The sequence below is a fragment of the Arvicanthis niloticus genome, chromosome 20 (genome assembly GCF_011762505.2).
Source record: "Arvicanthis niloticus isolate mArvNil1 chromosome 20, mArvNil1.pat.X, whole genome shotgun sequence".
Classification (NCBI taxonomy): domain Eukaryota; kingdom Metazoa; phylum Chordata; class Mammalia; order Rodentia; family Muridae; genus Arvicanthis; species Arvicanthis niloticus.
In genome coordinates, this window is record NC_047677.1 from 5,438,462 (window position 1) to 5,463,887 (window position 25,426).

Sequence of the window (25,426 nt, forward strand, 5' to 3'; positions counted from 1 at the left end):
GTTTGAATTTTCTGTATCTCCTATTTTTAATTTCATTGATTTTTTTTTTTTTTGCTTTACTTTTCCGTTTTCACTTTGGATTTAACTTTCTTTACTTTTTCTAGTTTACTATAATTGGAGACTTAGTTGATTAATTCTGCATCTTCTTATTTATATTCAGTGGTATAAATTTCCTCTGAGCATCACTTTATCACATAACCTATTTCACAAATGTTCTTCAGTTATACTGTAGCTGAGACTTTGTATGTTTCCCTTGAGAGCTCCTCTTTAAGTCATATATTATTGATCACTGCTTTATTTTGGAATGTCTCAATTGTGTGTGTGTGTGTGTGTGAGAGAGAGAGAGAGAGAGAGAGAGAGAGAGAGAGAGAGAGAGAGAGAGAGAGACACAGAGAGAGAGAGAGAGAGAGAGAGAGAGAGAGACACAGAGGGAGAGAGAGAGAGAGGGAGAGAGAGAGAGTTCTAGTGTAACTTACCTGTGTTCAGATGGCAGGTATTTTGATGCGTTTTCTGCTTTTGGGCTGTGATTTATGAACTAAATGTTGATTTCCTGGTGACTTTTTCAAAGAACTTGAGAAGTGTGTGGTGCAGGAATGAGTAATTTATGGATGTCAGTCATCTGGCTGTTTGATGGGCTGCGAGCAAGGATGTCTTCATTGACATTTGCCTTCTGTGGCTGGCCATCCCTGATGAGCCTGAGAGCCACTATAGTGGATTTATGTATCTCCTCACTCCACCCCAAGCATTTTGGTACACTTTTATGCTGTTAGCACTGTTTTGTATTATTTGATTAGTGTTTCCCATATAAGGCACACTGATAACATTCTGACAATTTTTGTCTTTAAGTTGGTGCATTTGAACCAGGGATATTTATAGTGATCACAGTATGATTTATTTAATAAGTTACCATGGGTGTAAATATTTTCTATTGTTCTGTGTTACTCAGTTTTGGTGTAACACAATTTTTCTCTCCTGTCATTTTATTTAAACATTGTATGTGAATATTTTCATTTTATTTCAATAGTGCTTCTTTAATGTTTACCCTAGACCTTGTGTACACATTTGTAACTGCTCTTAAGTCCAGTGTCAATAGCCCTGTTAATAAGAATTAATAAGAGTGTTATATACATAAATAATGACACCTACATTCCCAGGCCTTGTTTCAGCACCCTCTTGTTCTTTTGCCTCTGTCTGGTTAGCCTTAATTACACACTCGATGAAGCCTAGAGTCATCTGAGAGGAAAGTCTTGATGGAGCAGTTACCTAGCTCAGATTGCTTTGTGGCCATGCCTGTACAGTGTTGTCTTGCTTATTAAAGTAGAATATTGTGAACTGCACTATCCCTAGGCAGATGGTTCTGAATTATGTATGAAATCTAGTTAAGCATGACCCTTATACTGAGCGAGATTGACTGCCAGCAAGCAGTTTCCTGCCTCAGTTTCCTGTCTTGGATTCCAACCTTGATTTCCTTTAATGATAGATTCTGACCTGGAAGCATTAGACAAATAAATTTTTTCCTTCCCAATTTGCTTTTGGTCAGAGTGGCTTATCTAGTAACAGAGTGAAACTAGGACTCTTCTTTGTTTTCCTGTCACCAAAACTAGGCACCAGCCTAATGTAGAGAATACAGAGATTTATAAAACCTGAAAAAAAACCCGATTTATTTATCTAAAACTATTTCTGTGTTATTATTTCTTAGAAATTGAGATTCAACTCAGTATTGGGGGTTCTTTTATAATGTCCCCAAATAGGTTTTGAGTTTTCCTTTTTATTTATCTCTTGTAACCTATCACACTCTGAGTGTATGCTCTGCCTTTGCTTTAATATTTCTTCCAGGATATCTTTCTTTGTTCTTGGCAGATGTCTTAGGGATTTTACTGCTGTGTTAAAAGACCATAGCCTAAAGCACTTCAAGAGGAAAGAGTCAGGTCAGGAACTCAAAGCAGGAGCCTTGAAACAGGAGCTGAAGCAGAAGCCTTAGAGCAAGGCTGCTTACTTACTTATACCTCTGGGGTTGCTCAGTTTGCTTTCTTTTTAATTTATTTATTTATTTACTTACATTCCAGTCATTGCCTCCCCTCTGCCCACTGGGACCCATCTCCTACTGATTAGTGGACATTAGCCAAATAGTACAGAATACCTAGGATACAACCCACATACTGTAAGAAGTGTAACAAATAGAAAGGCCCAAGTGAGGATGCTTCAATTCCACTTAGAAATGGGAAGGAGGCAGAGGGAAGGAAGGACCTGGGTGGGGGAGTGGAGGAGGAGGGGAAAAGGGGACCAGGATCAGATATGGGGGAGGGCAGGAGAGAAGTCCAGAGGGCCAAGAGAATGAATGGAGATAAGCAGCCTTGGGGTGGGGGGTGGCAGGTAGGGGACCCTCTAGAGAGAATCAAACACCCCACAGGTATGACACTCTCAGGACTCACTGGAGGTGACCTTAGCCAAAATGCCCAAAATTGGGTAGAGGAAACTCAGTCAGTTTGCTTTCTTACTTACCCCAGGACCACCTCCATATGAATGTCAATGCCCACAGTAAGCTGGGCCCCTTCAATCAATCATTAATCAAGACAATCCCTGCAGACTTGTCTATGGGCTAATTTTATGGAGTCATTTTCTCAATTACGATGCCCTATTCCTAAATATATGTAGGTCTGTGTCAAGTTCACAAAAAAAACCAAACCAAACCAAAAAAACCCAAAAAAACCAAAAAAAAAAAAAAAAAAACCAAAAAAAAAAACCAACCAAAAACCCACCCCCAAACCAAACAAAAATAATCAGCACAGCAGAATTCACCTATTTTTAAAGAAATGTCTCAAAAGCCACTACCCTACTGAAGCACAGTTATTATTCATTTTCCAAGTGTTAGTTTTATTTCCCTCTTCCTGAGCACTTTGTACTTGATGTGACCTTTATTTGGCCACCTCATTATATTGTTTCCTGTGCTATAGTTGTCTAAGGGCTTTTCTGTTAAAATTTGAATTCATAAAGGCTAGTGCCAGAGTATGCAACATGAAATATTCCTCCTCACAACAAATTGAATGAATGCCTACCTTTTAGCAAAACTGTAGTGCTTGAAGACCTTGTTCAAAGTCACTTCTCTATACTCCCTTTCCCTAGCTGCTGTATCTGCCACCACCTTAGTACTTTAGTCTTAAGTGTGTTTTTTTTTAATCGTTTTCTGTAACCTTTAAAATCTTGACCTACAAGGGGTATACTTTGTAAATATATATTAAATTAATAGCAGATTCTTTGTTAATTTAATGCTTTCAGTTTGATTTATCTAAAGGAATATATGTATTTTCCTGTCCATCCCTTCCAGATTTTAACTCAAGGGAGAATCACCTTTTGCTATAGAAGAGTTTGCATCAAACCTTTCTAAATGGAAGAAACGATATTTTTTTATTCTATTATTGTTTTGAGCACTTGTATGGTGCCAGACATGATTTTAGACAAGTATATGATCACCACTCTGCCATGGACAAAAACCCTGACTTTATGAATCTTAATTATTGAGCCAGTATATTAATGCTTATTGAGTTTAAGTAGTTGAATGATTATTTATGAAGAAGATATTCGTGCATGTTCTTGAGACAGGGTCTTAACTATGTAACTTGTTCTGGATTAGATCTTCTAGCCCTCTTTCCTTCATTTTCAATGTTTGAATTATGAGAATTTACCACTGCACCCCACTTTTTTGTGTTTAATTACTTCCCTATAAGTTTTACTTGTATAGGATGGAGGTGTGTAATACATTATGTCCTTTTTTAAGTATGCTTTTAAGCCAAATAGTAGCTGCCTTTTATTGAATTTTTGCTGTGTGCTAGAAGCTTGCATACTTTCTGTTCAGTAAACATTGCAAACTGCCTTTATTATTTGTATTTCATAGATGAATAAACCAAGACTTAGAGATCCTTATGTCCTTTAACCCTGGTCTGTGTCTAGGAAGCAGAAGGGCAAGAGTCTAGGATGAGGCCGCCTGCTTTAAAGCTCCACAGTGGTGATTGTACTGTAACCCTTTTCTGCTTTGTAAACTGAAGACTTATCTACTGTTTTTTCCCCCTCAATAGCCTCAATATGAGAGCAATTCAGGCCAGTCTCCATTTACAGAGCAACCGTTGTCCCATCCCCACCAGGAAGAACTTGAGCGAAAGCTAGCATCTACTGAGAGAGAAGTTTTGCAGCTCAATGAGTTTCTCAAACAAAGAATAAGCCAATTTAGTGAAGAAAAGAAGAAACTAGAAGAAAAGGTGAGGATTTTGTAAATGCTTGTGGTTTTACAAACCAGTTGCTTTCTTCAAAAAGGATGTTTATCATTTGCTGTTTCAGGGTTTCTATCAGGTTATGTACATTTACATTATAGTAAAATGCTATATGCATCAGCTTTCAAGAAATCTGTGCTGGCGGCACAGATTTAAACATCTAATTGAGGAATAAAGTCTCTACTGTGCCTTTCTAACTAGTACTGAAACTTTCTAAAACCAGTTGCCCACTCCAGTGACTCTTCCTTTTTCTTATTGTATTTCCTTGTTTCTTGGTCTTAATGACAATAAAGTAGAGGGAAGTGAAGTGACGGTTATTTTTTCAGAAGGCCATTGCCTTAAGTTATTAAGTTGAAGCCTCTTATTATGACTAAGTAGATTTTATGTCATTTATATGTGGTTTTGTGTATCTATAAAAGATCTGTGATTCACAAATGAGAGAAAATACTCAGTATTTATCTTTATGCATCTGGTTTATTTTACTTAACAGAATATCTCCATTTGTATTTATGTTTCTTCAAGTGATATAACCTCATTCCTTATGGCTGAATTAAACTTCATTACACACACACACACACACACACACAGACCAGCAAGAGAGACAGAGAGACAAAGACGTCTGCGATATATATGTATGTATTAAAACATCATATTACCTTCATCTATTCATCTGCTAATAGACACTTATGATGATTCTATAGGTTGTCTATTATGAATAATGCTGTAATAAACACAGCCTTGGAGGTATTGCGGTGTGTTGACTTAAGAGTCCTTCAAGTATATGCTCAGGAGCAGTATAGGCTTGGTCGTATTATAATTTCATTTTTGGTTTTACGAGTAACTGCCATACTGATTTTTCATAATGTCTGGACTAATTTACGTTTCCTCCCCTTCTCCCTCATCCGCATGAGGATGTTTCTCATGTTTTCTTTATGAGAGCTGTTCTGAGCAGTGAAGTCTAATCTCAGTTTTCATTTGCATATCCCTTATATGTTAAGGGTGGTGAACGTGTTGTTTTCATATATTTATTATCCCTTTATACTTCATCTTTTGAAAATAGCCCACTCGTTTCATTAGCCTGTTTATTGATTGATTGGTTGTTTTTAACTGGTCTTACTTATGAAAGTATTTTGTGAATGTAAGGTGTATAATTTAAAGTCAGTAGAGTCAAAGGAGAACATAAAATCTGAAGTTAAATCTGAACAGACTGGGTTTACTGGGAATGCCAACTCTTGTGGTATAGTAGGTGTTAACTTTACACACTGTGCAACGCTAGAGTGACTGCTGTGAAGACACACTTCTATTAGAGTTTTAAAAAAAGGAAATGTGAGCCAGGCAGTGGTGGCGCACGCCTTTAATCCCAGCACTTGGGAGGCAGAGGCAGGTGGATTTCTGAGTTCAAGGCCAGCCTGGTCTACAGAGTGAGTTCCAGGACAGCCAGGGCTACACATAGAAACCCTGTCTCAAAAAACCAAAAATAAACAAACAAACAAACAAACAAACAAATAAATAAATAAATAAAGGAAATGTGGTGCAAACTCACTTATGATACAATATAAAAAGTGTATATATACAATGTACGATATAAAAGTGCTTTAAGCACGTGAGTTGGCTCCTTAGCCCCTTATTGGTTCTTAAATATTTGGTAAGTTCTCCTTTGCTTTTTGCTAGATTTTAGTAACAAAATAACTGATGCATTTTGTTTTCTTATTTCACAAACAATATTTTAATAGTGTTTTGAAAAATTACAAATTAGAATTTTTCCTCTCGAGATGAATATTTGCATTGGTGATTTAAAAAATATTTGTAGCTTTCTATGCTGTTTTGGGTACCTAATAACCTTTTAAGATATAGACTTATTAAATATTTTAATATAACTTAAACTCAGTGTAGTTTAAAATGAGCATAATATTAAGTCATAAAGAGATGAATAGCCTCACCCATATTTGTATATTTATAAACAAAAATTATATCATTACTGCCTCCTGTCTTTGTAGAACTTTTAAAATTCCATCATTTATAAAAGCAAACAAATATCCTTCAAATTCTTAATAAAGATATACAAAAGTTTTGAGGTGAAGAAGCAGAATCTTGAATGGATCAAAGCAGATCTCAATGCAGTTGACGATCTTTACTGTAACCTGAGACACATTGATCATTTCACTGATACCCAAGACGGAAATATTGATTTTGTCATTTTTAGTAACTCAAAACAACTGAGGTTTCATGTTTTTCTTTAGCTGAAAACCAGAGATAGATACATCAGCAGCCTCAAAAAGAAATGCCAGAAAGAATCTGAGCAAAACAAAGAGAAGCAGAGACGAATTGAGACCTTGGAAAAGTACCTGGCAGATCTTCCAACTCTAGATGATGTACAGAGTCAGAGTCTACAGGTAGTATGGTCAAACACGTCCCTTTGAAATGCTTGAAAGATGTTTTAGAAATGTAACTACTTAGAAATTGCATACTGCTCTTAAGATATAAATTGATTCTAAAACTGTTTATAGAAAAATAAATAGATCTCTCTTTTGTTGTTAGTATAACTTTGTAATAATCCTATGTGGTAACTCTTTTAGGGTTCCATTTTTAAACTTTATTGTTTATTTATTGTATGTATCTATGATGTGCATGGAGGTCAGATGACAGCTTTGTGGAGTTGTTTCTGTTCTATTTTTTCTGGTTCCAGGCATCAGATTCACTCTAGTTTTGTTTTTCTCCAGTGTACTCTGGGATTGAATGTTCTTCCAGACTTTTGAGTATCTTTATAGATGTTTTATTTTCTTCATTGTTCTTAATCTTACTTAATTTTAATATATCCTGATATATAGTTTATGTTCTGTCCTCTGGCTTCTATTTTCCTTTTAAAGATATATATCTATATCTATATCTATATATCTCATATATATATATATATATATATATATATATATATATATATATATATATATATGAGATGAGTACACTGTAGTTGTCTTCAGACATGCCAGAAGAGGGCATCAGATCCCATTACAAATGGTTATGAGCCACCATGTAGTTGCTGGGAATTGAACTCAGGACCTTTGGAAGAGCAGTTAGTGCTCTTAACCACTGAGCCATCTTTCCAGCCCCTATTTTCCTTTCTTAATAACTCATTAAAAATCTCTTCCCAGTTCTGGTGAAGACTTTTGAAACATAAATTCAGTTCAATTATTTCAGTTCATGGATTTCCAACCTTGGCACCAACATCTGGGGAGCAGAAGCTGTTCTGTACAGTGTGCCTTGTGCACTGCGGGATATATACACTGTGGAGTGTCTAGTCCTTGTAATCAGTCCCTATGGTCTCTGCCTCCCAGGTGATCACAGTGCTGCTTCTCTCTCCTAAAGCAAATGACAGTGGACATTTGGTCCATTCTTAATGGGGGTAAAAATTTTCTGCAGCTGAGAATTATTTATATAATTTTAGGATGTATATGTCAGAAATTCTTCATTTTATTTTGATTTTCTGAATTATAAAAGTAAGAGAGATTATATAAAAGGAGGTACTTAGGGGCCATAGGAGATTACATGAGCAGGAAGAGGCAGCAGTAAATAAACAAAGCATGTGAGATCATAACACCTAGCATCCATTAGGATACCCACTACAAAGAGTCATGCTCCTCCCGGAGCCAGCTTATAACAGTGTTATTCACAATAGTCAGAAAACAGAACCAATGAGGTGCCTACAAGGGGATAAATAGATATACAATAGATAGTGCATACATAGAATATTATTGGGTCTTAAAAAGGAAGGAAATTATGGTACATTCTTCAGGTTGAATAAACCTGGACAACATTTTATAATAAGTATAGTAAAATAAGCCAGCCATGAACAGGAAACATTGTATGATTATGTTACATGAGATGCAAAGGCAGTTAACCTTCTGAGACACAGAAAGTAGTGGAGTAGGATGCCATGGAATGAGGTGAACAGTGATTGAAAGGAAATGTAGTGGGAACAGGGATATTTGGTTAGTTCTAGAATTGTCAAATAACAGTCTGGATGGACTTAATACTAAAGAGCTATACATGCAGACATGGTGATGTTATGATGTTAAATTTTATATTTTTTACATTTGACCTCCCCTTATAAAAATAAAGTTTTAAAAATTTATGAACCTTTCTAGTGTTTCCAGTCTTCTTCCCCATAACCCCATTCTCCCAACATATTCACATAATAGATTACAAACAAAAAATGTGTTTAACCTAGAGAATAAAAATTATTTTAATGGCTGTATACTTAGTACTACACGCATCATACATAAACTGTAAACATGTTTCCTTAGCTTCAAGTTCTTGAAGAAAAAAACAAGAATTTGCAGGAGACTTTGATAGACACAGAGAAGAAGCTTGAGGAGATTAAGAAGCAATGTCAAGATAAAGAAGTACAGCTGCTGTGCCAGAAGAAGAAGGAAAAGGAGCTGGTAACTTCTGTTCAGAGGTAAGGAGGCCTCTGTCTTCAGGGTCTGTAAGGTGCCAGTGTTACCACACGTATGTTCTACTTAAATGGTGCTACTATTGTTAGTGTGCTTTTCTTGGAAGTGTGCTGCATGGCTTCACTGAAAGTGATTGGTTCAGTTTTAATTCTGTATTTTGAAGCACTGTGCCAGCATCTTGCCAAAAATTTTAGGTGAAAATAGCAAAAGAATGAACAAACAAGTCACTTCCACAAGTGTGGCCTGAAAATGCCAGTGCAAACCACTAAGTACCAGCGTTCCCTCAGAGAGTGCCAAAGGGGTTACACAGTGAGGAGCGTTGTAACTACTCACGTTGTGCTCAAACTTGGAGAGTTTTATTTTAAATCTAGAAAACTGTTACATGCATAAGTTTGTATTCTTTTTTATAACCTTTAAACCTTATTGTTATTAGCCATAATAGATCTTAACTGCCCTGAAGTCAAATAACAAAACAGCAAAAAGCTAAGTGCAAGAAATCTAGTCTTCATAAGTATATTATGAAGCTTACTATGTTCATAGGAATACTGTTTACTCTTATTTTTTAAATCTCAAATATGTTTGGTTTTACTATTTTCTCTTAGATTTCAGTACAGTAAACTCTGATTTCTGTTCCTGATGTCAGTTCCCAAAACTGTCACAGTTTTGAGTTTACATTTTCTCATATTTTTTTCTTGTACTTTAATTTTTTATAAATTTGTCTCATACCAACTTTAGTCTTTAGAAAACTTCCTGATTTTCACTAATTCACACATTTTATCTCTGTTGATAAAAATAAAAACAGTGCCTAGTTTTGTTTGTAGGCCACTGTGACCAAGGAAACTTAAAACTGTGGAGCTTGAAACCATCATAGCAACCCTGGAAGATAACTAAATGCCATTGTCCTACTGTTTGCTGTTTCAGATCTGTGTCATTTTCTATGTTCTCTTTTGTTAGAACACTGAGCCACATACACTTCATTTGTGAAGATTAGTATAATGTATTCCAAAAAACATTTTCCATTTTAAACTCTATCTTGAGGCTGACAGAGATAATATCTTACAAAATTCCTCTTGCTTTTAAAGGCTATTTTTAACTCTTCAGTATTTATATTGACAGTGGCATCACTTATTGTTGAAGGGAAGGAATGGTATTGAAGATTCCTTGGCTCTAAGATAGTTCCTGTATTTCAAAGGATATTTCAGATATCTATGTGACTATGAATCATATCAGTACATTTTATATAATGCTCCTAATCTTTTTACTTTTTAATTAAGAAATTGATAAATTAAAAAAAAAAGCTTTTCATTGGAAATGAAAGTTTAAGTAATTCTTCTGTTCAAGAGCTTTCCTACTTTTGGAAATGGTCTTGCTACATAATTCAAACATGTATGCATGAAAGAACACTTGGACAGCACATCCCTCCTTATTGCTGGCTGTTTTTTAAACTTTAAAGATTTTATATGTGCATGTGGACCCGACATGTGTATATGACAGCCGGGGTCTGGATCTATCCCTGTTGCTGTCTGAGTCAGGATCTCTCAGTGGTCAGAAAGTTACCAAGTGAGCCAGGCTAGCTGGCCCTGAGCTCTAGACCTGCCCGTCTCTATTGTTGTAAAAAATATTCTTTCTCTCTCTCTTTAAAACAAATAAGCTAAACAAAACCAACACACACAAGGGGGGGAGGGCAAGCAACAGACCAATGAGATTTAAAAAAAAAAAGCCCAAACAAAGCAGAATGAGACAGAAAGTTGAGATGAACACCATTGAGGTTGTTTTGTGTTAGCAGCTACTCCTGGGCATGGGGTCTGCTCTTAAGTGTGGCTGATATACTCAGCGGATCAGTGCTGGAGGAAACTGATTGCATTTTAGTATATCCGAGGAGCTTCCTTTTGGTGCATCCTTTTTCAGAACAGCATGGTAACCTAAGTAAGGTAAGTTGTTAGCATGGTAAAGCCACATTGTTATTGGTGAAGGGAAAATAATTCTGCTGGCTTAGCAACAACAGTCCCTACAGCCAGACTTTGGCCAGGCTCAGAGTAAAGGCAAGGATGGTATCTCCCTCCCTCAGCCATTTTGGTGAAGAGATACTCTGCTGGTCCAGTGTTTAAAGAAATGCTCATCTATGGAAGAAGGAAGGAACCAGGTTAGAGCACACAGTTGAGCTTTGTAAGATGCACTTTAGTGGGACTCTGACTTAGCTTCACCATCTCTAAAACAATGACCAGCCTCTGTCTAATTATGGGCTCATCTCACGTCTGTAAAATATATAGCTATTTCTCTCTTTTTAAAAATATAAATCTAATTAATTAAAAATATTCATGAAATTGATTTTTCTAAACAGCTTACAGCAAAAAGTAGAAAAATGCCTTGAAGATGGAATCCGCCTTCCCATGTTAGATGCCAAACAACTTCAGAGTGAAAATGATAATCTCAGAGAGCAGAATGCTGCAGCCAGTAAGGTCAGTAGACACTGACCAGCACGTCTGTCCTGTGGGCTGGGTGTGTGCATCTTAGGGTTTTCTGTGTGGTTTATAATTTTAGTGATATTGAATAACTTATAAAATATTTAGCTCGCTTAGCTTTGGAAAGGAGACAGCAACTTAATAAATTATAAATTATTTAAATGTAAAAGCCACAACAGAAAATATTTTTCTCTATGTTATTTAGAATCCGACTCAAAGGAAAGTGTCATTAAGAACTACAAAAAAAAATGTTTGCAGTTTACTTATCAGTGATGTAAGTTATTTTGCAATTTAAAGGATATTTAACTAAGAATGCTTCTGTAAAATAAAGACAATTACAAGTAAACTTTTAATTCTCTTTTGAATTTTCTTGAAGTATTGATGCTTTTTTAAAGTAATGGGAAAGATTGAGTAATATATTTGTTGTTTTAGATAATAGAGAGCCAGCAGGATGAAATTAACAGGATGATTTTAGAAATCCAGGTGAGAAACAGCGTTTATATACTTTACTGTATCTCCATGCTAATTTATTCTCACTGACTGCATCACCTAAAAGTATTAAAGTATGTATGTATCTATATAAAAATAGAATATTATTGGTATCTGAGATAGTTATAATTAATATTAATCTGAGCATAATTCACAGCACATGTATGAAATTATGAAAGAATAAAACTTACTAATAAGAGAAAGTTCTACTTGGTAAATCAGTTCTCCAAAGGGAGGTCAGATTGTTCTCTCTTCTTTGCTGCTCCCTATCTTTGACTGTAGTCTATCTCAGGTATGGAGAACACATTTGATTTGCCAGAGATCTAATCGTAAGAGAGAATGGAGTATTGTTAGTCTACTAGCCATTTAATTTTTCCATACTAGCTTCATCTGGAAACATTCACAACCCAACATGGCTCATTTTATGTTTGTTTATTACATCAACTTTTCTTCAGAATCCTGTAGTGTTCTTCCCAGTTTCATACTGATACTACCTAATATTATTGAGATCTCTAATATCACTCTGTCTCTGCTTCCCCTACTGCTGTTGTATTAGAGTACTTAGAATACTAGTTATGGCATGCTCAATTACAGAAATAATGAAGTGTTTACTACTTGTCAAATATATCTATTACGTATCAGTTAAACAATAAATTCTAAGTATGATATCCCACATTGTATTTTTATAGTTTGTTTCTCTACATATCCTGAGCATGCATACCATGCTTGTACATGTATATATGATGTCTTAGTAAATGTGAGAGCTTCCTAAAGTGCCTGTGGCCATCTATCAAATATGTCCTCAGCTGTGAAAATTCTACAGAACGTTGTTTAATACTGTGTGGAGCTATCCTCCCCAGCCTTTAAGTAGAATTGCCAGTGCCCCTTTTAGTTTCTCTCCTAATGACACTGTTACTCTTTCTGTATCACTAAATGGTAACATGTTATATGTTTATATCTTTACATTTTGCTGACTTTCTTGAGGATGGTCCCTCATCTAGTGTGTTAGAACTTTTCAAAACTCTGAACGCATAATGCACACTCTAAAAATTTAGGAGCTAATAGGTCTTTAATTTTTTTTACTCATTTGCCAAATACTTATTTTCATGCCAGCCTTTATCTACAGGATGGACACAATTCTTGAATTTTGTTCATAATCAAAACAAGTCTCAAGTCAGTCTAATGGGGTGGGTTAGAAAAATGGAAAGTAAACAAGTTGCATTATTTGTTCTATTAGAAAAGTACTAATTTAAAACATAGGTAGGATAGAGGGCAGTGACAAAGAGGGCTTCACGTCAAAGAGTGGTCTTGACATTGCTATAAAGGATGTAACATTTGAGCAGAGCTTTTAATGAAGATAGCCAGAGGGAAGCATGTGTGTGCACATGTGCTTGTGTGTGTTCATGAAATACTAGTATGTTTTTCCTTTCAAATGACTTCTTTTAATCTGAGTTTACAGATTAGAGCCTATTGACTAAAACACATATGGCTTTTCTTCATTTGAGTTATTTGTGAATTTTTAGACTTATTTATAAATAGTACATGCACTTAAAACCTCTCTTCATAAAAAATGTTCATAATAAATGCCAATGGGTTATGAACTTAGAAGACTCTTATTACTATTAAGTCTGGAATGTAAGAAAGATTTTGATATTTAAAACCCAGTTCAATGCTTTAATTTTATTAACCCTTAACATAGCTAATGAAGCACAAACATATTGGTATTCTATATTTCACAACAGCCAAATATTTATTTCAACTAGTTGGTCATTCATTTATACATAGTAGGGACCCACTATTTGAAGCAAATACATTTTTAAAATCACAAGATTTTAAAAATACTTCGAAAATTCTTTGTGAAATAACATTCATTCTTGATAAATAAATTAGCGAAATGTCTTATATTTTCTAGGTTGTGTACATAGAAAAATAACTAATACTTGGTATTATGAATTCATATATGCAAATAAACATACTGTGCATTTGCATTAATAAACACTGGTGAATATTATAAAAGCTCTTGTGAACAGTTAGTACAATGCCAGGACAACTCTTTTCAGTTGGGTGACTGAAAAGGAAGTAAACATGATGTTGGTACTACCTGAACTGTGCTTGACAATCAAATTTTATTCTTTAATCTGTTGACAGCACAACACAACTAACTCACCTTTAACTCTTACATGTAAGCGCTTTCATCTAGTGTAGATGAAAGTGATTGCAGTTTTAGGGGTGTGCTCCTGTCCAGCAGTATTAGCTAATATCCTGTAGGTAGAATATTACCAGGACGTAGCAGAAATATGTTTGTGAGCCCACTCTCCCAACGGACGTCCTGATACCCAGCCAGAATGACATGTGAGCATGATATTACTTCTCAAATTCAGTTTTCCTTCTTGTGACATGATTGCCACATACTTCCACGTTCTCCAGATAGAGAGGCAACCTGTTTTGCAAGTATCTTAATTTCAGTCTTACAGGGAAACACATTAGCCAGGATGTAGTTGTCATTCGTAGTCAACATGGCTCTGAGTTGATGAAAGTGCAAAACACTAAGCTTTTATGGGATTGCATTACAGAATTATGAAAATAATCCCATTGAACTCAATTTTTACTTTTAAAATGTGTGCTTTAAAGTGTGAGCTTTAAAGTATTTATCTGTTAATTTTCTCTATAACTCTAATAAAGCCACATATCAAGAAAATTTCATTGGAATTCTGGATTATAAATAAATAATCTTGTCAGGCTAGGAAGCCTAAATCTTCAAATAAGTAATAAATCTCCATATATCATTCAGTCAGATGAAGTTACAAAGCAATTGCAGTGTCAAAAATATATTCAGAGAGCTTTCCTTTGGTATTGTATTGCCAAATATAATACAATGCATTTGAGGGAATTTAAAATAAGTTTCCGTAAGAAAATATACTTGTTAAGTATATTTATATAAAAATATAAATATTTTTCTTAAATATATTTAAATATATTAAGTATATTTTCTTAAATATATTTTCTTAAAAAGGTTTGATTCATTTTACCTAACTTTTAAGTCATTAGCCTTTTAGCATTTAATCAAATGACATTTAAAACCAGTAAGTTAAATATCTGCCCTGTAGAAAACAGCTTCACACTCAGACTTATGTCAGCCTCCGTGACAGTCTCGTCACATGCAGAGACAATAGCAGTGGTCACATTCACAGTGGATGTGTGGTGTTTGGCTAGTCAGTGTGCTGAAGCATTTTTAGTCAAGACTAAATACTGACTTCTAGAAAAAAATGGTCTATCGCCCCTAGTCATAAGCTTATTGATTCTAACCACAATGGGACAGTTGCTAGAAACACCTAGGAACTCTAGTAAGTATAGAGTTTATGGAGCTTCTTCCTGGAGTGTAAGATGAAAACCAGGAGTGAGCTGGAATGACTTGGGAATTTCTAAGGCATCTCTGTGCTGCTTTGTCACATGCAGGACTTTTTCATGTTCTCTCTCTCTCTCTCTCTCTCTCTCTCTCTCTCTCTCTCTCTCTCTGTGTGTGTGTGTGTGTGTGTGTGTGTGTTACAGTTCTAGCTCATCTACATGATATGTAATTGTAAAACAGAGTGAAAAGATGAACTTTCAGAGTCTCCTCTGGCCTGAGTTTAGGTCACATTCACTGCTCAGGACAGTATACACAGAGAGCAGAGCTCAGCGATTAATGATGAAAAGCCATAAAGTGCAATAAAGGGCTGCTTTATTACCAACACACTCCTAATGTATAAAAGACCAATTAATAAAAATTCTTTATAGCATAGCACTAGATAGAAACCTCAATTTGGTATGTTTCACAAACAGTAAAATCTTTTTGCTGTTGCTTCCTATGCTTTGGATCTGATGTAGTGGCAGTTTCATCACAGAAGGGGACTGGGAGGTTGCAGAGATTTCAAGCACTAAGAATAAGCTAGACGAGTTGTGCTTTCATGTGTGAACGTACTTTGCCACTGTTGTTGTTTTAGTCTATGCAAGGGAAACTTTGTAAAGAGAAATTGACTGCACGGAGCACTGTGGAAGAGTTAGGAAGGAAAGAAGGAAGCCTCCAGAGGTTGACAGAAGCGCTGCTTGAAGTGAGTAGTAGCAACAACTGCCCATAGTTGTGACTCTCTGCCTCTTTAAATCAATACTTACTTTGTACATTAGGTAAAGAAAATGTTCAAATTGGAGGCTTGACTTTGATGTGCTGATTATTTATTAAGGTTCATTTATTGATTACTAAGATTCACAAGAAAAATAGAACAAAAAGACAAGCCTTTATTTTTCTTATGCTCCCTCCTCGTACATTAAAATTCGATTTTTATGACTTAACTAGGTAAAGTCAATTGTACACATTCACAGAGTCCCAAAGTGATCAAATAAAGCATAGATTGAATAGAATCAAAGTCCTCTGAAGGTCCTCAGGGGACTGTAGGGCTGCTGCAGGTCAGACCCTCTCTTGAGTATGAGCTGAAGTACTCGACCATATCTAGAACATGTTATAGATATGGTACCTGTGTTAGGCAAAGTACTCAAGTGAGTGTCCTAAGGGGAGGGAGGTGCTTTCTTACAATATGATTATCATGCCCAATAAAAATGATTCCTTGATGTTTGATAATCTGTATTCGTATTTCCCCACTTCAAGTACTTTTGCAGAGGCTATGGAAGACGTTATCCTAACTTTGAGGGCCACCCACTGCAGGTCATTATTCTGCTTTAAAAATTCAAGGTTGTGTTCTTCCCCTGTGTTACTGTGTTGAAGAGACTAGAAGTTCATTAGTCTTGCAGCTCCATAGATTGTTACACCTTTTAGATTTGTCCATTAATGATACATTTATGGTACCATTCAGTACTATTTGTCCTTTACCCTCTTGAGTTTCTAGTAAGCTAATTATTAGAGCTACAGGCTATTCATGTCAGCCATTTTTGCTATGAATACTTTGTATTGCTGACATACAATAGTTGAGTATCCTACTCTAAGTAGCATACCAATACCAAGCTCTCTAGGTTAAAGTGGAGACAGCCTTGCTTTTCTACTGTACAGGTATAGCCACTAGAAACAGCAGGTGATCTGCGGGGCCGGGTGCACATGCAGCTGCCAGGATCTGTTTCCTTGATGGATTTAGCTTCTACCAAAGTTCATTGACTAAGGAGATAATTTAAACATGTTAGTTTTGTTTTATATTTACTTCATTCTCTTTACCTTTATTATCTAGAATTCTTATATAAAAACATTCTTTTCTCTTTCCACTTCAGTGTACTTGGTTATTCTTAAATATAGCTCCAGTTGGAAACCCTGTTAAGCTCACTTCTCAGTAGCGTATTTCAGGATAAGGAGGGAAAAGGATCTTGGAGGTGAGGATAGCTTTTACTGAGTGTAGTAAGTCATGAGTCTATGCTGCTGTTTTCAGCTCTAGTCCATTCTGAGATGATGCTGTTTCTTTCCCCTTCGGGTCATAGTTATATTTCTTTGTGTATTAAATTGTAAAATCTAATTCCTGTAAATATCACAACATATATACTTTTAAAAATTAAAGAAATGGTTTCCAATTATACTAGTGTATTAACCACATTTCCGGTCATTAACCCAATGCCCAGAAATAAATAGTTGGCCAACATGAAACAAACTCAGTATTTTTTTTTTTTTTTTTTTGTAAACTTTCTGTCCCATTTTGGATTATTTTGTTTGTTTGAGTTTTGTTTTTTTTCCTGTGTTTTTTAAAGAGAGAGAAAGATAAAGGGGGTTATCAAGGTGGGTAGGTGGGGAGGGAAGGTGGAAAGGATCTAGGAGAAGTTCTAGAGGGGAAAACTGATTAGAATATACTGTATAAAAAGGGTGGTTTTTTTTTCATAAAAAAGAGAAAAATATAGTTCCAGTATAATTAAATAACTTCAGCTACTTAACATCACAGACTGAGGTCGAAAGTGTCCTTGTACTTTTCATTCCAAGCACGTGTTGTATTGTGGGGAATGCACACATAGGCCATTGCTTGTGAGTCTGCCTGCGTGTGATCACTCCCTGTTTACTGTGGGCATCTGATGGCACAGAGGAGTCAGCCTGTAAATACAGATCAATGTTTCTTTTTCCCTTACTGAATGTGTGCAGTTGAATTTGGTTAAAGTAAATATACTATGATGTTTGATAATAGATTTGTTTGTAGACTTCAGGAAAAATGTTAACCTGTATGACTTATTAATACCCTTTCTCTGTTCTAACAACTGGCTTTTGTTTTCTTTATCCACTGTAGAACCAAAGACAGATGGGAGAGAAATACTCTTTACTGGATCAGGGCCATGAAGCAGAGCAGTCCAGGCCACAGCCCATTCATTCTAAGTGGCCTCTCTTTGATTTGACTGTGATTGATCAGCTGTTCAAGGAAATGTCAAATTGTTTGTTTGACTTGAAAGCATTGTGTAGTATTCTTAATCAACGAGCTCAGGGCAAAGAGCCTAACCTCTCATTGTTACTGGGAATCCGATGTAAGTGGCTGATGACAACGTTGCCTTTTCCATGCTTATTATCACACCTTCCTGTCCTTTTTATAAGTCTCGGGCTCAGTTGGTTTTAAGTTTACCCCTTACTGTCTCATTATATAAAGTTATGGAAGCCAGTAGGAACATAGCTGCAGAATGCTTAGACATGTTTCCAAAATGGAGTCTGTGAAATCACTAATTAGCAGTGATTTTCCATTTACTCTTCTAAAAGGGACAATTCCTTCTGTTGCTTCTATATTACATTTGCACAGATGAGTGGCCAGCTGTGTATCAACTGCTAGAATATTTGTAAGATAATATTGACTGCTTTTGTAAGCATTGTGTGTCCTATGGCTGAATGTGGGTGCCAGTCATTTCATGTGAGCTAGATTCTCTCCTACAGATGTGCTGCCATTTCCCTATAAATTCTTTAATACCTTAAAGCTTGTCACTTGTTAAATGAAGCATAGGTTATTCACATGTTTTAAGTGTTCGCATGTAAAAACCTCTGGTCAATATTAATCAGTAAACACCAGACACCCTCGGTGGTGTGGGTACTAAGGTAAGTGCTATCAGTGCAGATAATTAAACATTGACTGAATTATGCAGTAAGCGCTGTAATTGAGTGTGATCAAAGAACAGTGGTAACATGTGGAATAAAAATGGCTTAGACTACATGGGAAGGGCTGCCAAGGCTTCATGGAGTAGCTGGTGTTTGACATGGATGTTAGAGGGTGAATACTGACACTTTGGTTAGAATGGATCTCTTGGAGTAAGAAGAAGTTCATATATAAGACTTGAGTTACTTTACAATCTACACTTCTGTACAGCATTTACCAACCTTTATATTAGTATAATAGAGCTATACAAATATGAATACAGTAGAGACTGAAGACTTTTACCGCTTTCCCCACCTCTCCTCCCCAGTATGTACTCTGCTCAGATTTTCGGGTTCAAACTCTGAATCCTTACGTTATATTTGCTTTCTGAAAGTTTGTCCAACCCTCTCCTTTGTCAAGAACCAATGAATTCTTTTGAATTGCTATCTCATGAGTCTTTCTGCTAACTATTGGCAGACTGCCCCACTTTTCTTAAAATTCCTTGCCTACTTGGTTTTTATGACAGCATTTTCCATGTTCTACGTTAACTTTTGTGTCTGCTCATCCACAATATTCTGGACTTTTCTGCTATGTTCTTATTATGTTTAAGCTGAGCATGGCAGCACAGGCCTTCAACCCTAGCACATGGGATGTAGAACAAGGATGATCTCTGTGAGTTCAAGGTCAGTCTGGTCTACATAGTGAGTTACAAGATAGCTAGAGCTACATGAGACCTCGTCTCAAAAAAATTGTTTTGGGGTATACAAGAGCTATTAGTCAGTGGATATTTTTTGTTTATATGTTTAGTCCCTATTCTCTCTGAATACTTAGTTTTTCATATCTTTCTATATTATTACCATACCTTTTCTCCATACAGATATTTATATCTCATTCCACCTAAGAGGCATCTTTTGTCTACTGATTAGTCCTCTCTCTCTCTCTCTCTCTCTCTCTCTCTCTCTCTCTCTCTCTTTCCCTCTCCCTCCCTCCCTCTCTCTCTCCCTCTCCCCCCCCCCCCCCGCTCTCTCTGTCTCTCTACACACACACACACACACACACACACACACACGGCATGACTGACTGAGGTAGACCACCACCTGCCTCGGTTGTCTCTGCTCCTCGCCATAAGTAGCACCACTGTACGCTCCTGGCCTTTTCCTCTGTGCCCTGTTCCCGGTTGCTGACCTCCACTAGTGCTGATGTTTATTCCCGCCATTACACCGGCCTTAACTCAGACCGCCATACCCTGAACTTGACTGACTTTCTCTTGCCCATCTTGGTCATCTTCTTTCTCCACACACCTTTTTTTTTTTTTTTTTTTTTTTTTTTGGTATAGAATAGAGTTTATTCAGGGCATGGGGAGGGGACTTGAAAGGGTAGTAGAGACAGAGAAAGAGGCAGAGAGGGGGGAAGGAGGGAAGGAGGCAGGAGGAGGAGGAGGAGGAGGAGGAGGAGGAGGAGGAGGAGGAGGAGGAGGAGGAGGAGGAGGAGGAGGAGGAGGAGGAGGAGGAGGAGGAGGAGGAAAGGCCGGCCATGAGCACATGGAGAGGGAGGAGGGGAATAGGGAGAGAGGGCAAAAGGGGCAAGAGGGCTAGCGCCCTCACCCACTTTCATGTTCTTGCCAGTTTCTTGTCTAAACCACAAGTTATTTTTCCTAATATAATCCCTGTTGTAGCTACAGAATGTTGTAGCATTATGTTGCTAGACACATAATGCTGTCTACCAATTCAAATTCTAGAAAAATTCTGTTGTTCTAGAATCCAGAATCCCTGGATTCTACCTCTCTCTGTCTTATGACCCTTGCATGTAATTCATGGTCTACTGTTTAACCACTGAATACTAGTCTTAAAGTATCTCAGACTACTTTCTTATTTCCGCTTTCATGGACCACCAATACATAGTCGTAATGATTTCTTCACTTAGGTCTGGAGATCGTTTTCTGTACCACTGGGTCTGTATGAGTCATCTGCAGACACACTGTGCTCAGCTCTTTATGAAACCGAAAGGCACTGAGCACAAGCCATGGACTCCCCGTCCAGCGGCACAGCTTGGTCATGGCAAATGTTCATTAGTGTTTAAAAAGAGCTATGGGTGGGTGGTTAAGAGATGGCTCAGCAGTTAAGAGCACTAGCTGCTCTTCCGGAGGTCCCAAGTTCAATTCCCAGCAACCACATGGTGGCTCACAATCATCTGTCATGGGATCTGAAACCCTCTTCTGCTGTGTCTAAAGACAGCGACAGTGTGCTCATATACATAAATGAGTTATTTGGCTCCTGTGCCAGACAAGTGAAGGTAGAAGTAGTTTATTTCAGTTTTCTTGCTTTCTTTTTGTTTGCTTGTTTTGTTAGGACATGCTTACAAGGAGAAGTAGTATAGTATATTAAAAGCCAGCTGACTAGAGCCTCACCCTTGTTGTCACTCTCAATAAACTTGGTTCAGTTGTCTGAGATTATAGGGTCCTAATACCTTGGCTATGTATTTTGAAACTAATATCTGCATGCCAGTAAAAACCCCTTTTGTAATGATAAAATTTAAGACATTTTCTCTATCTATGCAAATAATTTTCATTTTGTCAACTGAAATGAATTAAGTACTATGGTGGAGCTCAGAAAGAGCTCTGAAAGGACATTCTTTTACACTGTGGTAGCATTGCCACCCACCAAGCTTGCCAAGCTTGTGTATGCTATATAGATTTAATACATTTTAACTAATGGATTTGAAGACCAATAGATAGGATCCATTTAATATCAAATAATGTATTTGAATGAACCTAACCTTGCTGGTATTCACTGTACAATATAATGTTCCTATGATGAAGGTGAGAATCTCAAAATGTCTATTAAAAAATGTGAGACATCTTTTCCATGCTTTCTTTACACAGCAATGAACTGTTCAGCTGAAGAGACTGAAAATGACCACAGCCCAGAAACGCTCACTAAAAAGCTCTCGGATGTGTGCCAGTTACGGAGGGACATCGATGAATTGAGGACTACAATATCAGACCGCTATGCTCAGGACATGGGAGACAACTGTGTTACCCAGTGATCTAGTGTTGGTCCACAGCAACAATGATCCATTGTGAAATGCTGCTGTGTCGGACTCCTTTGTTTCTCTTTAGGATGCACAAGGGAAAGATGAAGCTCCTTGCTGTGCGTTTCAGCTTTGTCATTGTTACATATGCTTTCTGGAGGAAGTTTTAAAGGGACTGATCAAATCAGGCAAACAAATCACCTTACTAAAGTCTTCAAGAAAAAGCAAAATAACCTGTATTTCTAACTACTGATTGTAGGACCAAGCTGTGAACAGGACCCTTCAGATAAAGGTGTAGGACTTCTTTTATACTCCTATAATTTTGTGTATATACATGTGAGTACTCATTCATTCTCTCACTTGCTCACTCTGTCTGTCTGTCTATCTGTTTGTCTGTCTGTCTGTCTGTCTGTCTGTCTGTGTCTCTTTGTGTGTGCATGCCCATGCATGTGCATTTGCATATGCATAGACTTCATCCACAAAATAATAGGATTTCAAAGGTCAAAGCAAAGCTTCAAAAGGCACACACTATTAATTCTTCATTTTGTATAGAAGCATGTGTTACATTTTAGAACTTTTATTGGCAGGCCCACTAGATCCAGTACCAAGGGTATTATAATGTACAAGGGCAGCAAGCAAAATCATTTAGAAAGTGACTGTATTGAGATGTGTGATGGAGAAGTTGGCTTGATGTTTGCATTGAAGACAGACCAGCTGTTTTTCCAGAGTGGTTATAGATTGTCTTAGCAGTGTGAAACTTTAATGTAATGTTTTCATTGGCATTGAATTTATATATAAGAAAACCTAAGTAATTTCAATTAATTTCAGCCTTCCCCTTACTATTTGCAATTTTTATTTATGATATATGTGTAAGCAGAGCCATATATAATTAGTTGAAGCCCTCTGGGACTTCCAGTGAATATTATCTAAAGAAAGATGATGACGTAACTAACTCTGGCACAGTTGCTCTTTATCCACCTTTTAGCATTTACATTTGAACAGTGTTGTGCCTGAATTAGAGTTAAACTACTTTAAGAGAAAGCATATGAATTAATAGTAGCATAAAACAAAATGTCTCAGTGATATTTTGATTTCTTTTATTATATTTGTTACTCACAATCAGTTTGTCATGAAGTGTCAAGTTGCTTAGGTTGGTTCATCTGGAGCACAGGGTACTACTGTTAAGCTCAACTCTCTTGAGCAGGTACACAGTCACCTAAATGTCAAATAATTATTGTCTGTCTCCCTCCCTCCCTCCCTCCCTCCCTCCCTCCCTCCCTCCCTCCCTCCCTCCCTTCCTTCCTTCCTTCCTTCCAAGTTTTTTTTCTTTATAATGCAACCCAATTTTCTTAGGCAGGACTATAGAGATGAGAGAGTAGAGGCTGTGGAATCTGCAGGATAATTCTGCCTACTGAAAATGAACACATACCAGTTTTCTTGCTAAACGTATTCTGGTGTAAAGTTTGTACTTAGAAAAGATTTTCCTTAATTTCAATAGGAAAACTTAGTGGGACAGACCCTTGAGGAGGAAGACATTTAAGTTCAGAATGGGCCTGAATCCTGTCCATAGTCACTTGATAGGTAAATTTCAATAGATCCTTATGCTATATCGTAATGACAGATTTCCCTTTCATTTAGTGTTAAATCCACCCTCCTCCTCTTGGGATCTGGCTACTAATACATGAGTGTTTTGGGTGACAATGCATCTCAATTCCCTGACCCAGGTAAGAATTAGCCACTTGAGAATTTGGTTCTTTAATGATGTGTTCATTGGGTTTTAAGACTAGTACTTTGATGACAATCAAGAAATTGATTGTTGCAAAAATATATGCCTTGAGGAAAATAATGTCTACATAGATGGTCCCAAGCTATAAAGTCAGATATTGGCATCTACATGGCTCAACCGCAGTGCAGCAACTAACATATTTATTTACCTTGTCTTTGCATAAAGTCATCATCATCCTGAGGTGATTACAGACAAAAAGATGCTAAGACTAGAACACTAATGAGCAAACATTGCTGATTTGTGTTAGCAGCTTCTTCCAGCTCCAAAGTCCCAGCTTCTTAGCTTATTTTTTGAGGTTTTATAGTACTGTTTTTTAAAAACAAACTTATGGTCATATATTTTATTATGTATATATTATACATATATACATATACACACACACACACACACACACACACACACACACACACACACATATATATATATATATATATATATATATATATATATATATATAGACACACACCTTTTGTGCCCACTTGCAATAAATAAAACAATTTTAGTTTTGTCTAGTTTCTAAATCTGAAAGAATTTAATTCGCATATCTTAGAGTAAAATATTTAACCAAGAAATTAACAAAATATTACTGATACATGCCAATTTCTAAATTGTATACTACCATTTAAAAGGCTTTCAGATAGTCTTGATATAATGGATTACAAACACTAATCTCTTATTAGAGTCTAGAATTAATGAAGGGCTTTGATACATAGCTTTGGAGGGGATTTTGAGGAAATGAACTAGTTGTGTTTTAGTCAGTTTTATTTTTCAAAAATATCTTTGAGATACAAGTTGTTAGAATAGTAATAATATCATATTGAAAGCAAACATGTATCATTAGGTAAAGGAAGATGGTACAACAATTCTACAGTGTTTCATCCCCATTTTGAAGTAGGGTATATATTGAAGTTACAACAATGACATATGCCTAAAATAAAAAGGAACTTAAATTGTAAAGCAAATCTATCTGTAAATTTCCATACTAATGAACTTTTGTTTCAATTATGCTTTTTTAAAGGCTCAATCAAGCCTTTAACCTCCTAGGAAATGTTACACAGTATTTTATTTTTAGTCTGTTCAAGCTGAGCCATGCTAACACAGCCTCATAGAACAGAGGTAGATTAATAGGTGCCATGGGGAAGACATGGTTACCTGTGCAAGTAAAATGAGCTGAGTCAAGGGCACAATAAGGCCCTGTCTTTGTATTTGATGCCAGGTTTAAAATAGTAAGTCTTGACTAGGCAAAACATATAAGCTTATTTCTAAGAGCATGGTCCCTTTTAATATTTGGAATAAGATTCATTGTTTAATGTTAACATTATTATATCTTACTAATGATTGTGGAGTCATAATTTTGAGAAATTGAATTTAACTTTCAGTAGCTTGTTAGAAAAATCCAAGAGCTTGAACATATTGGTAAAATGAATATTGGACAGTTCTAACTTGGAAGCTTTTGTCCAGTACTGTTCTTGTTTCAGACTCGGTAGGAATCTCTGCAAGGATATTTGTAAAGGGACTGTTCCATTAAAAAATGTTCTTTGAACATCAGTAATATCATTGAGCAGCAGGAGCTAAGCCTGTGGGCTGCTTTGCACAGTGCCTCTGAGCTCCAGCCGGCCTGTGGCTCTGCTTGCTGACGTTCTCATCTGGAGTTCTGTCACTGCATAGGTAGTCACAGTGATGGGATGTCCTCTGAATGAACACATAAGCAGATGACATTCCAAACAACCTTGCGCCCCTCTTGTTTTCATTTCTGACAGTGGTCATAAACCAAGAGAAATTCTCTCCTATTTGGTATAAAGCATAAACCTTTCAACTTCACCCCAAAAAACATTGATGGTAATTGCTGTATGAATGTATCATACATTTAATCATG

The 25,426-nt window shown here is 36.5% G+C and overlaps 1 protein-coding gene across 9 annotated transcripts in view; it reads left to right on the plus strand.

The window, feature by feature from the left end:
* The window catches only part of Cep85l (centrosomal protein 85L), a 114,183-nt gene extending 90,530 nt beyond the window's left edge, over nt 1-23,653 (plus strand). For 5 of the 9 annotated variants that reach the window (XM_076916909.1, XM_034524700.3, XM_076916910.1 and 2 more), the window contains 8 exons: nt 4,074-4,253; nt 6,506-6,658; nt 8,567-8,721; nt 11,058-11,175; nt 11,611-11,661; nt 15,648-15,755; nt 17,910-18,141; nt 21,616-23,653. In XM_076916909.1, coding sequence (XP_076773024.1) covers nt 4,074-4,253; nt 6,506-6,658; nt 8,567-8,721; nt 11,058-11,175; nt 11,611-11,661; nt 15,648-15,755; nt 17,910-18,141; nt 21,616-21,779 — 1,161 coding nt within the window. In that variant the 3' untranslated portion in view covers nt 21,780-23,653. The remainder of the gene's footprint in view (nt 1-4,073; nt 4,254-6,505; nt 6,659-8,566; nt 8,722-11,057; nt 11,176-11,610; nt 11,662-15,647; nt 15,756-17,909; nt 18,142-21,615) is intronic. The other 4 variants (XM_076916905.1, XM_076916912.1, XM_076916906.1 and 1 more) reach the window with 3 other exon arrangements.
* The last annotated feature ends 1,773 nt before the right edge of the window (nt 23,654-25,426 follow it).